The following is a 12,969-nucleotide window of genomic DNA, read 5'->3' as shown; positions in this document are numbered from 1 at the left end:
TTGGGCGGGCACCAGTAACGTCGCCATTGTGAGACTTGTTACTTTTTTTGGCATATCGAACACACCATGAGAAGCTTGCCAGGCTCTGCCATTCGGGCAGGATACTCTCGGTAGCTTGCCGGACTCTCCGAGATGGATGGAGAAACTGAACCCAGTTCGGCCATGTGCAAGGCAAACGCCCTACCTGCTGTGCTATGGTTTCAGTCTATAAATGAAAAAATAATTCAAGTAACCCTTTCTGAATGCTCTAAATATTTGAATGGGAGAAATAACTTAATGAGTTCATACTGAGTACAATATCTAGTTTATTAAATAGTAAGTAAAAATACTCATAACAGTTAAACAATAAGAGATGACTGCTATCAACACCTTGATATGAAGAAATATTCTCTTATTTAAAATTTTATTTTTGTTTTCTGAGATACCCAGAAGTGCTCAGGGCTTATTCTTGACTTTGAGTGAAGGGATCATTTCTGGTGATATTTAGGAAACTGAATGGGGTGCTGGGAATCAAACTTGTGTTGGCCTCATGCAAGGCAAGTGCCCTACCCACTGTCTTCTCTTCAGTGCCTGAAGAAATATTCCTTAATGTATTTTTTCCTACATCAGGTATTAAAAATATTTTTATACATACATCTTTTACTTAGGTTGCTTTTGACGAGATTTTCTTCTATAAACCATTGAATGACTCTGTGGAATTACGTTACATTTTTGGCTGGTATCTCATTTATCTCAGACTTTAGTTCCTGACCAGTAAAATACAGGGACAAGGGGCCAGGAAGAGAATTTAAGGGTCAAGGATACATGCCTTGTACACACAGAACCCAAGTTTGATCCTGGCACTGCCTAGTGCCCCAAGAATTCTGGGTAACCAACATGTCCCCAAGCACTATGTCATAAGACCCCACCACTGAACCCTCTGGTCTGTTTGCCCAACAACTGCTGATAGTATTCCTGGGACCCTGAGGACCACTTGCAAGGCAAAAATAAAAATAATAAAGAAACAAACACCAAGTTTCTCTGTTATTTTAGATGGTGATAATGATATGGTGATATTTTTTAGTTTTGGGGTCACACCCAGAAATGCACAGGAGTTATTCCTGGATCTGCACTCAGGAATCACTCCTGGAGGTGCTCGGGAGATCACATAGGATGTCTGGGATAAAACCCAATAGTCGGGAGTATGCAAAGCAAACACCTTACCACTGTATTTTGGGGGTTTGTTTTTCTTAAGTTTGGGGGCCACACCCAGAGATGCTCAGGGCTTGATCCTGGCTCTGCACTCAGAATTACTCCTGGCAGTGCTCAGGAATTGCTCCTGGATTATACAGGATGGCGGGGATTGAACCCAGGTCAGCTGCGTGCAAGGCAAGTAACTTACAGGTTGTTCTATCTGTATAGCCCCACCTTATCTCTGTAATATCTCTTTCAACACCCTCGCCCCCACATGCTATTTTGGTTTTTGATGCAAGAAAGTTTTTTTTAATTGAAATTTACTTAGAAAAATGTGAGGGGAGAAAAAGAAAAAAGCACTTGAGAGTGAATGAACACAGGTTTCTCCAGAGTGGAAAGGGCAAGCAAAGAAACAACACAAGCAAGATACGTGTTCATGAGAGAGAAGGCTTGAAGACCGAGCTCCTCGCTGTGATTTTAAACCAGTTCCCTACAGTAGTTTTCAATTATCAAATGTAGTTGTTATAGATCTCCAAACTTATCCTGAGTTGACTTATCCTGCCAAGTTATTACATTATTATATTGTTATATTGTCATTATATAGCTGTTAAAAGCAGAGATAAAACAAAGACAGTTCCAGCAGAAGTTATATAAATCATTGTAAATTAGCCATTCAAGGAATCACTTTCCTAGTAAAAGACTCAGAGCAACTTGAACAGGAAGTTAGGTGAAAGCCTTACAGGTTGATGTGTCTCCTCTGCTTTCATCAAGTCCTCATACACTTCTCCGCCTTCATCTTCCCCGTACACACAGTCATAGAGATCCTCCTCGTCTTCCACATGGGTTTCACTGAAACAAAGGGCACAAGAGAAACATCACTTTCTTCTTTTTTTCTTAAATTTTATTGACTCATCGTGAGGTAGTTACAAGCTTTCATATTTCATACAATCTCACAATGATCAAGCACCCATCCCTCCACCAGTGCACATTCCCCACCACCAGTATCCCCAGTATACCCCCCCTTTCCCACCCTCCCCCTGCCTCCATGGCAGAAAATATTTCCATACTCTCTCTCTACTTTTGGGCATTATGTCTTGCAACACAGACACTGAGAGGTCATCATGTCTGGTCCACTATCTACTTTCAGCACACATCTCCCATCCCGACTGATTCCTCCAGCCATCATTTTCTTAGTGATCCCTTCTCTATTCCATCTGCCTTCTCCCCTCAGCTCATGAAGCAGTCTTCCAGCTATGGGGCAATCCCCCTGGCCCTTGTATCTACTGTCCTTGGGTGTCAGCCTCAGCCTCATGTGATGTCATTATATACTCCACAAATGAGTGAAGTCCTTCTATGTCTGTCCCTCTCTTTCTGACTCATTTCACTTAGCATGATACTCTCCATGCCTATCCATTTATAAGCAAATTTCATGACTTCATCTCTCCTAACAGCTGCATAGTATTCCATTGTGTAGATGTACCAAAGTTTCTTTAACCAGTCATCTGTTTTAGGGCACTCGGGTTGGAGAAACATCACTTTCAACTGTGCTGTGAACGCAGTGGCTAGAAGCAACCCACAGGATTTTAGGAAGAGAATCCATGCTAGAAACATTCTGGCATTAGTGGAAGACTTATCCTGCCCAACAAGAACCCACAACGGAACCCAATGATGACAGCAGCAACTGCTAGCCCCACTGGATACCTGCTGTGGACAATGACCTAGATGACAACCCGCGGCATACATTTTCTCTCTCATTCACTAGCCCCAGTATCAAATGTATCATCAGGTAGCTATGATTATTTGGTCCACCTCACAGATGTGTAGCACATACATAGCAACAAGTTCTCCTGATATGCCCAAGATACCAAAGCTCAAGGATGCCAGAGCCAGAATTTCAAATCCTGTCTGTCTTACAATCTAGAGTTTCCAGCACTCTGTACTGCTCCCCATTTTCCATCTAAAGGTCTCGGTTTCACTATCTGTATGATGGAGAGGATAGAGGAGAGGTGAAGAATACAGTGTATATAAGTGGTCTTTAAAATGCATTGTTTTATACTGCCACTATTGCCAATGTACTTAAAAAAGATGTTATCATTATATATTTTCCATTCAAATTCCTTCAAGCCACACAGGACTCCCATGGCTGACTTCACTGAATCCCACTCTGGTATGTTTGATTTGTATGTAATCTTTCCTAAAGAAATGGTCACAAGACTTCAGAACATTTTTTAAAAACAACGGAAAAGAATCTCTAGTCTCCAGGCAGCAGAAAATAACCCCTATCTTTACATCTTTCATGAGCATTCACGGGGTGAGATATCCCCTTCACAGGAGATTGTAAAGTCATTCTGACAAAGTGGAAATATAGCTGGTTCCACCCATCACATGTTCTGTGACTAGTCAAGTTTGTCTCTTCTACTCAAGACCTCTATAAATAATGTCTATGAACTAATAATCACAAAACTCGAGATAAATTAATATAGATGTGTTAGAAAGAAGCATGAATGCCTCCGAAAAATAAATTCAACTCTTTCAACACTGCCAGCCCTGAGCATCTCTCTTGGGTCTGAGAGGACAGAATGTTATAAATTGTTATGTACAAAAACAAAAACACTGCAACTATAAATGTCCCTCTGCAACTCGGAGCACTTTTCAAAGCAGTCGCAATCACAAGGTTGTCTGTGTTTGTCATGAAGGATTATTGGACGGCACCTGACAGGAATAAAAGATCAATGTTCAGAAGGAATGGAGGAGCCTTTAGGGAGAGGAGTCAGGTGGAAACAGGCTTCAGAGAACACTGCGTTCAAAAAACGCCATTCCAGGGGAGAGATAAGAAACTATTCTTAATACACTCTCACAGTGTAAGACCCTGACACCCATACACGTGCGATGGTCTCTGAGGAGACTGCGGCCATTCCTGAGGCTCCAGTTCTCCTCATCCTCACAGAGACTCAGAGGAGCCAGCCAGGCTCCTTCTGGGAGTCAGTGTTTGTCCCCAGAGGCCGCGGGGCTGGGGCTGGGCTCGGGTGGAAGCCCTCGCACTAAAGAGACCCTCCACTAATACAAACTGCTTGCCTTGAAGTACAAGAGCACGATTTATTCTTCGGACATAAGGATTACGTCCCTTCGCAAACCCCTTCACTTTTCAGGGTTCCTTTTTCTCATCGGAAATTGTCATTGCTAATAAATAACACCTCATGGCATTGTGGTATACCTCATTAGCTAGTGCAGTGCATGTGACAAGGTTAGCATAGAATCAGGAATTCAGTGTGCTCTTATGAACTGGCTAGACAGTTCAGGCCAGAAACATAATGCCTGGCAAAAAAAAAAGTGGCCTTTATAGCAAAGCTCTGGCTTATTCACTCAGAAAAAAAAAATTAAAATACATTGAATGAGGACTACTATATACCAGGAACTAACCAAAGTTCCAGGAACGTGGGTCAACAAAGTCTGTGGCTTCATAAAGTTTACCTTCCAATAAGAAGAAAAATACATATGAAGCAAAGAAAGATCATCTCAGACACTGGTTAATGTCATAAAAGCAGAGCAAGATAAAAGTGGCAGTGATGTCACAGAAGACTCACTGTCCAAGTGCAAAGACCTTGAGTGAGAGGAGAGGGTCCCTTGGGCAGGACAAACAGCATTTGTAAATGTCTTAAAGCAGGAAAAAGCTCAGTGCATCCGTGTACTCAGATGAATAAATCAATTTTTTTTTAAAAGCTGAATTTCCATAGGATTTGAATCTCCTCTGGAGCAATAGCCATCTCTAATTACAACTCTCTGGCAATGTGCAGGCTCTTCATCATCAGTTCCTTGAAGGGTGAGGATCATCCTGTCTATTTATTTGTAATCTGCACAAGTCCCTCAGTCTGCAGATGATATTCAGCTGCAAGGACCTTTGGCCTATCCTGACTATTAAACAACAAAAGCCACAAGGATCCTCTGTTGAGAACAGACACCACCTAATAAGAGACCAGAATGACTCCTGCCAGCACTTTCATTCCCCTTCTTGAACTTATTACCTGTCCAACTCCAGCCGCACATTCATGGTTTCCCTTCTGAGCTGCTTCTCAACTAAGCCTGTTTCTATCGACACTTCTACCATGCCCTGTGAGACTCGCCCACACGTCACCTCCTGCACCCCTTCTTGCAGGGCCCTATGCAGCGCATGGCACCCAACGGGAAGGAAACGTGGCCGGCTGAAGCACAGCTGCTGGCGAGACTTTCCATCCCCAGCATGAGGTTAATTTTCAATCAAGAGGCCACATTTCCCCCACCCAAGAGCTCTTTTAACATTCACCAGTTAAACTGCACCACACATGCAAAGAACTGGCAGGGATTTAGTTTTGCTGAAGGCGCTTAACATACTCTATTAAATCAGGCAGGCCTTTGTAGATGTCCTCATCATTGATGCTTTCTTCCGTTGGGAAGGGCCTAGGAGAAAGAGAGGGAAGGTGAATAAGCATCATCTGGACCGAGTGCTCTTATGGAACGTCTACTGGGAGAGATAGCAAAGCAGGTAAGGTGCTTGCTTTGCAGTGTCTGACCCAGTTTTGTTCCCCCTGGCCCCCCTCCTTAGGGTTCCCTGTGCACCGCTAGGAGTGATCCCTGAGTGCAGGAGTGAGCCCTGAGCATCACCAGGTGTGGTCCCAAACAAACAAAAATGTATAACCTTGTCTGCTGCAAAGTGGTCAAACCAACCACCAAAACCAACACCAGGGCTTCCACCAAGGTGCCAGGCCTGGGCCAGTGTATGGGTCGTCTGCACGGGAGTTGCAAGACAAACTACCAGATCACCAGGGCCACGATGCCGGCCCTGCAGCAACGTGGGTGGAGCGGAGATGCCTGATTTCCAGCTCTGATTTCCCTCCAGCCACACGCCCACTGCAGCTGCCAGCTCCAGAGCAAAGGCAGATGTGTGTGCGCCCTTACCTTCAGCCCAGTGTCTTGGCTGGAATGGAATCAAAGTGGACAAGTGAATATGGCGAGAGGCATCTTCTCATGGCTCAGGCCACCAGCCGAGATGAAAATTACAAGAAGTCAAAAATAATGTGCCCTTTATTGCTGCCTCTGCTATGCTTTTCTGCTCAGATTTTAAGGTGTGGAAGCTGCATTTCTTATTTACAAATGAATCAGCCCCATCTGAAGGAAGAGTCAGATGCATTTTTTTGTCCCTCGTTCAAAGGAAATTAATATATTTCTTCCTCCCAGCTATGGGCTTGTGATTGGCTCAGGCTACCATGAAGGACCATTTCTTGTAATATCAAAAACAATGCCCAAAATTTATGTCTAATGGAAATCATGGTTGATCTGCCTACACTATGCATTCCAAGGCTTTAAGTCTTTTTCATGCAGCCAGTATGTTTCATAGAAATAAGAGGATACATCAATATAACAAATAAGCACAATAATTCTGTTTATTGAAAAGCAGCTTTTTACATTGGTTTAGGAACTGATTTACTATTAAGACATTTAGGGGATATGTTTCATATTCATTTCATTCATCATCCTGTTGATCGTCGAATTTCTTGAGCAGTCTCAGTAACGTCTCTATTCGTCCCAGCCCTAGGTTTTAGAAGCCTCTCCTTACTCGTCCTTCCCAATATGCCACATTGAAGGCTCTTTCAGGGCCAGGGGAATCAGACCCAGCATTGTTACTGGTTTTGGCATATGAATACACCAAGGGGATTTTGTGAGGCTCTCCCATGTGAGCAGGAAACTCTCAGTAGCCTGCTGGTTCTCCCAGAGGGAGAAGTAGGCTATAAGATGTCCTGGAGCTTGGTTTTATAGTCTCAGGATTCTGGCCATTGGTGGGATTACAGGGCGGCGGGGGGGAGGCCCAGTCCCGATCAGAGCAGGCTTGGAGGTCTCAGCCCCGGGTCACACACACCTGGGTTCCTCTGCCGGTACCTTCATGCATGAGGCTCATCCAAACATGTGGAGAGGGGCCTTGAGCATGGCTAGAAAACATGTATTTCAAATAAAGTGTGTGAGTCAGGGAGACAGCTCGGGAGGTTGGAGTGAAGCGCCTGAGTTTAATCTTCAGGTTTCCGTGGAGACAAGGCAACACAGAGTGTCCCTGCTGGGCCTGAGCACCCCTAGGTGCAGCCCCCAGGGCCAACAGGACCCTGTCCATGGCCCCAGCACTCCATTTGTCTTCAAAGGTAGAGTTGCTCTCGTACCCCCTGAGTACTTCTTGGAAGGTTCCCAGAAAAAGGAAGAAATGCCAAAAAGGTAAAATCTTTAAAACAATAAATATAAGCACATTTTATAAGGCCCTTATATAAAGAGAAATCTACTGTAGGAAAAATTAATAATAAGGATAGTAAAACAATCCGTTTGATATATACTTTCAGAATAAAAATAGACATATCAACTTGGATATAGCTGTTTTGAAATATGTTTACCTACAACCACTTAAACTTTGTCTTGACATGGGAAGGTAGTGGTATATTGAAGGACAAATACCAAGGTTCTTTGTTATTTAATATGGTTATTTAGTATTTATTTTAATGGTATGCTGAGGAACAAATAAGTAGGTTCACTGATCCAGCCTACATTTTACATCTATAGAAAGCTTCCAAATTCCCATTTGAGAAAGGGTCTGAGCAAAGGGCTGCAGCATCGCTCCTGACGGTCACTTGGTTTCTACCCAGTGCCTTTAGGAACTGCTTGGATTCACTCCCTCAGAATATGAGTGTGAACTGAACAGAAAAACACAAGCAACAGAGGAAGAGACCAAGTCTCAGAGCCCCATAAAGGCAGAAGTGTGGAGTCCTGAAGATACAGAGATTTAAAAAAAAAAAAAAAAAAAAAAAACTAAACCAATTCCATCTCTGGGTGGCCTAGCTAAGTGAGGGCTGAACCCCCCTATTTTTTCTAACTGAAACTTTCTGGCTGGTATAATTGGAATATGTGGCATTTTAAGGAGAAAAAGTCCAAGCCACCATACATATGCAATGTTCCAGTGGTCACTGATTATGCAATATTTCATTGCATCGAGATGGTATAACTTAATTCCTTCCCAAGATTTTTATTTAATACTAATTCTCCGCACACCTTCTAGTACACATATCTTAATACTTACTTGGTTATTTTTTAAACTCCTAAAGTTGCAGGTTAATGTTAAGACCTACAGAAACGAAATGTACTACAACATATTTTTAAATTTTTATTTACTCGAGCATCTTTGTTTACCTGAATTAATCACTGAGATAGAAATACTGGAGGAAGTTCTAAAAAGGATCTTATCATGACAGTCACTAGGAAACTGAGGCTGATGTTTACCCCAAGTGTCTTATTTGACTTGAAGAATAAGTCCTTTCTTGTTCCACTTCAAATGTGTTTGGGGCAATTATGTATCAGGTATTCTGCATGATATAACTGGTATGAATGCCACACAGTCATCGTCTGCAAAGTGCTTTGCAAATAGTGAAGAGAATGAGTTTTCTGAACCGCAATGAAACGAGCTTACCTGATTCCTGTGGCCAGAGCTATTGGTGTGCGAGACAGTCGTGATAAAGTTTCTATAACCTGGGGGAAAGGGGGAGAAAGTGTTACTTTGAAATGCATTTTTTGAAAAAAAATCTTTCCAAAATAGTATTAATAGCAATAGCAGAAAAAAACTCAGTTTCGCCAAAGTGCAGAGGTTGGAGACAATACAGGGGTCAGGCAGTTGCCTTACATGTGCCTGACTCAGAGCCAACCAGACAGTACCCAGAGCACCAGAAATCGGAGTGACCCCTGAGCACAGAGCCAGGAACAAGCCCTCAGCACCACTGGGGGTGGCCCAAAAAATCGTCCCCCTCCCCACCAAAACTAAAGGAGTGGGGTGAAATCCTTCTCTGATTTGATAGTACACTGGGCTCTCAACAGGCATTACGCATACACAGCAATAACATTAGTATCACTTTGCATTCCACAATTTCCATTTTACTGTTTATCTTCATTAAAATGTGCTCTAATTTTATGGATATTTTCTATACAACTGTATATCTGTAAGAATTTTTTTTTCTGTTATTTTCCCACTCACAACCACAACAATGTCCAGCCTACCATTCCCGCTCAATCCCTGAAGAAGACAGCGAATTGATTGGGCTTTTCATGTATTTTTCCACAAGAGGGCGCTAGATTATAGTATATGTCTCTAGTCTGCATTGACTTTCAACACAAAACAGGATGAAGTCAACCTCTTATTTGAAGGGTTTATTTATTTGAAAAGTACCTAAAAATTAAAGTAATTTTAAACTGTAGCACTGTAGCACTGTAGCACTGTCATCCCATTGCTCATCAATTTGCTCGAGCGGGCACCAGTAACATCTCCATTGTAATACTTATTACTGTTTTTGGCATATCAAATATGCCACAGGTAGCTTGCCAGGCTCTGCCATGTGGGCACGATACTCTTGGTAGCTTGCCGGGCTCTCCAAAAGGGATGAAGGAATCGAACTCGGGTCAGCTGTGTGCAAGGCAAACACCCTACCCGCTGTGCTAACAGCAAAGATAAAATTTCAGTATTTTAGCACATTGGAATGGTACAATGGAGCACATCTTAAAGTGAATGTACCCACTGCCACTCAGTTTTGCATCTATCTTACTTCTCTGAGCCCATCCATTAATTCTGAGTTTGGCCAAAGTAAACAGTCTGTTTAGTCAGTGTGGTGTTTTTAGCACAGTGTGTAGTCTATAAAGGTGGAGTGTATCCGGATTCGGGAGAGGCAACACAATTAATACCAGATTCTCCTGCTTTAGAATCCTTCTTCAAGAGATTTTACAAATAAAAATCTTTCCCAGGAGCATTAAGAGATGATTAAATAATTTTAATTTACCTAAGAAACAATGTGTACAGTTGGGGAACATACGAACATTCACTGCCAGAAAAGAGAATGGTAACTGGTTAGAATCTTTGCCAGAGACCAAGAGACCAAGTCTGCTCTCCGGACTCTAGTATGGGCAGTGGAAGGTCTCTCTCCACCTCTGTTAATCCCCTGTGAAAAGGGCAGAGAGCTTTAGTACAGAAACAGTAACTCAGCCGTTGGAGAGGCGGGGAGGGCTTCTGTGAGTCTGCTTTAAAAAGCTGGATTCAGTCCCAGATCTATGAGGGATCAATAATCGTGGAAGAAGCTGCAAGATCAAAACTGCTCTTTGGAAAGATGCCTGAACTGTGCGGACAGCCTGTGTGGCAGGGGGATAAAGAGAGAGGCAAGGGACCAGGGACCGGGGAGTTTACAGGGGTGTTCTCAGTCACCTGGTGAGCACGAAGCTGCTGACAAAGATGTCACTTCACCAACAGTCTGCATCCCTGAATCCCCATGGAACTGGGGCTGTAAATGCCTTAGCACCAATCACCCTCAAACACTTTTTTTCTGCTTCAAGTATTTCAAGAGGACCTAGGTTTTCTGTTGTCAAAATGAAGCAATAGAACAATGATGCATAAAGCCATAAAGCATCTCCCATGGTCACCGTCCCCCTTCTCACGGACAGAGGCCATGGCTACTCTCCGTGGCTCTTGCAAATTTATTTTTCTTTCTTTGTTGCTCTTGTAATAATGTGATCCCATCGTGCAGAGTTTCCTGCAGCATGCTTTTTCTCTCTTTAACCAGGCAGTCGCATCCAACATAAACATCTGCATTCTGGTTTGCATGTGCCTGTGTAAGAGGCCATTCTCCACCCATGGAGCATTTTCAGCATTGTGCTACTTAGAACAATACCGCACTTGCTGCCCTTGCCAAAACCCCTTCCGGTTGTCTGAAGGTCATTTGCCAGGGGAAAGATTCTTAGCTGCAGGAGAGTGGGTCAAAAGGTAAAACTACTGCTCTTTTAAGAATTTGCACAAATTTACACGTCAAAAAGAATGTATGGGAACCTAACAAGGCATCTCAAAGACCTGCCTATTTTCAGTCCAACAATGGGAAATATCTTAAGGGCATAGTAATCAGACTGTCTTTTCACTGTTCTAATCCCACCGCCCAGTGTACAAGCAGGCTCCTAACAATCACTTAACACACACACACACACACACACACACACACACACACACACACACACACCACACAAATATGTGTTGCTTAAATAAGTGAATGACTAATCCTTACCTGCAAAACTGCTGTGAGGATTAAGGATAATATGTGTAAAGATTTGTAGAGTTTAGACTGGCACAAGTGGGGAATGAATAATTGAAGAAGGAGCCATTATGAAAATTAAATGTAAGTATGAGTTGATTATCTCCTCAAATCTAGAGAGAACACAGTGGCAACCCTCCTGAAAATTTTTACCCTAGTGATCAGTTTTATTTTGTTCAAATCCTTTCTTTTATCCCCCATCCTTTTGGTCAACTTAAAATACACCAAATAAAGTTTTTTTTAAAAAAAGTAAACTGGGAACACTGTACATAAAGCGACCCTTTGTAACCGTTCCTTCCTGGCACAGTCTGGCTCTCTGCTAATCTAGCACATTAGTGCTATTGATATTGTTAATTTGTAATTAAAGCGAGTCATCCATGCAAAAGCCATATGTTACAGCTCCTTCTAAGGTCCTGAGCAAAGAAGTCCACAGCCACATGGGGGGAACCATGGAGACGGTGCCTGGGTCTTCCCCAAGTGGCTAATGAATTATGGGCTCGGGGAGGGATTTCTCTCCCAAGCCCAGGGAAGGGCTATCATCGTTTCTGAACAAGAAGCTGGGTTCAGTGAGAGTCCCAGGGGAAGAGATACTGGCAGGGAGGCTGGGCTTTGTGAGAACAAGCAGTTGACTTCAGCCTTAAGTCTGACTGGAAGCTGGGCGTTACCACCGGGCCACAGGAGCATCACAGGTCCTACAGGCTCAGAGCATAGAGGGGAAAACTCCACGCCCCAGAGGACATGACTGGAGGTACGGTCTTGGGAGTACTGGGCTGAGTAATCCGGGCAGGGACCAGGGCTGCCCACTATGTCAGGTATGAATCAGGGCAGCCAGATGGGGCACAGGCCTGGGAACACCAGGTCCCAGATTCCCTGACAGAGAGGGTGCATGCAAAAGCCACCAGATGGTAAGTTTCAGACAAACAATATATTTCACCTTGGCTCTCCCAGGAAATCAACAGAACTCATTACCTTCATTTTCTTTGCAACTCTAATTCACACAGTAAATTACTCCCGGAGGATATTAGGACACACTGCAGTTTAGTGTCATTTCTAGCAACATGTTTTAGATCTTTCCTTAAATACCTGGTGGATGCTTTGAATCCTTGAGGACGTGGAAAATAACACTCTGAGCATCCCCTCCATGGATAACAAAGCAGTACAGCTAGATACGATGAGCATTAGCTGCAATAAGATTATTCACCAGGGGAAATGAATCTGAATTGTTCAAAAGAGCACAGAATATATATGGGCTAGGCGAATCCAAATTACCACGTGCTCAGGCTTTAGTAAGAATAAAAATGCAAGAACTAGTCTGCATTCGGGGGCCAGAGAGATAGCATAACCTGACCGGGATTCAATTCCAGTCACCCCCATGTGGTCCACCGAGCCCACCAGGAGTAAATCTGAGCATAGAGCCAGGAACAAACATGAGCACAGTCATGTGTGGCTCCCTCCCCCCCAAAACAACACAAAGAAACTAGCATAGTTATTATTTTTGAACCTTCAAAAGTAAAGTTCTATAATCAATAAGAACCTCTCCTTAGGAAAATCATACACTAGACTAGTGTGTATATATATATATATATATATATATATATATATATATATATATTGGACACTCTCAGTTCAAGTCCAAGGCCCATCTGCCAATAGCTGGGTAACCCCAAATGTTCCA

The 12,969-nt window shown here is 43.1% G+C and overlaps 1 protein-coding gene across 3 annotated transcripts in view; it reads right to left on the bottom strand.

The window, feature by feature from the left end:
• Positions 1-12,969, bottom strand: part of VAV3 (vav guanine nucleotide exchange factor 3) — a 397,029-nt gene that overhangs the window by 215,879 nt on the left and 168,181 nt on the right. For all 3 annotated transcript variants that reach the window (XM_055145748.1, XM_055145749.1, XM_055145750.1), the window contains exons 3-5: positions 8,648-8,706; positions 5,542-5,607; positions 1,914-2,022 (exon numbers count right to left, since the gene is read on the bottom strand). In XM_055145748.1, coding sequence (XP_055001723.1) covers positions 1,914-2,022; positions 5,542-5,607; positions 8,648-8,706 — 234 coding nt within the window. The remainder of the gene's footprint in view (positions 1-1,913; positions 2,023-5,541; positions 5,608-8,647; positions 8,707-12,969) is intronic.

This window comes from Sorex araneus, chromosome 8 (assembly GCF_027595985.1).
Source record: "Sorex araneus isolate mSorAra2 chromosome 8, mSorAra2.pri, whole genome shotgun sequence".
In the NCBI taxonomy this organism is placed as follows: Eukaryota; Metazoa; Chordata; class Mammalia; order Eulipotyphla; family Soricidae; genus Sorex; species Sorex araneus.
Note: the sequence above shows the minus strand (reverse complement) of the source record. Positions and strands in the feature narration are given on the sequence as shown.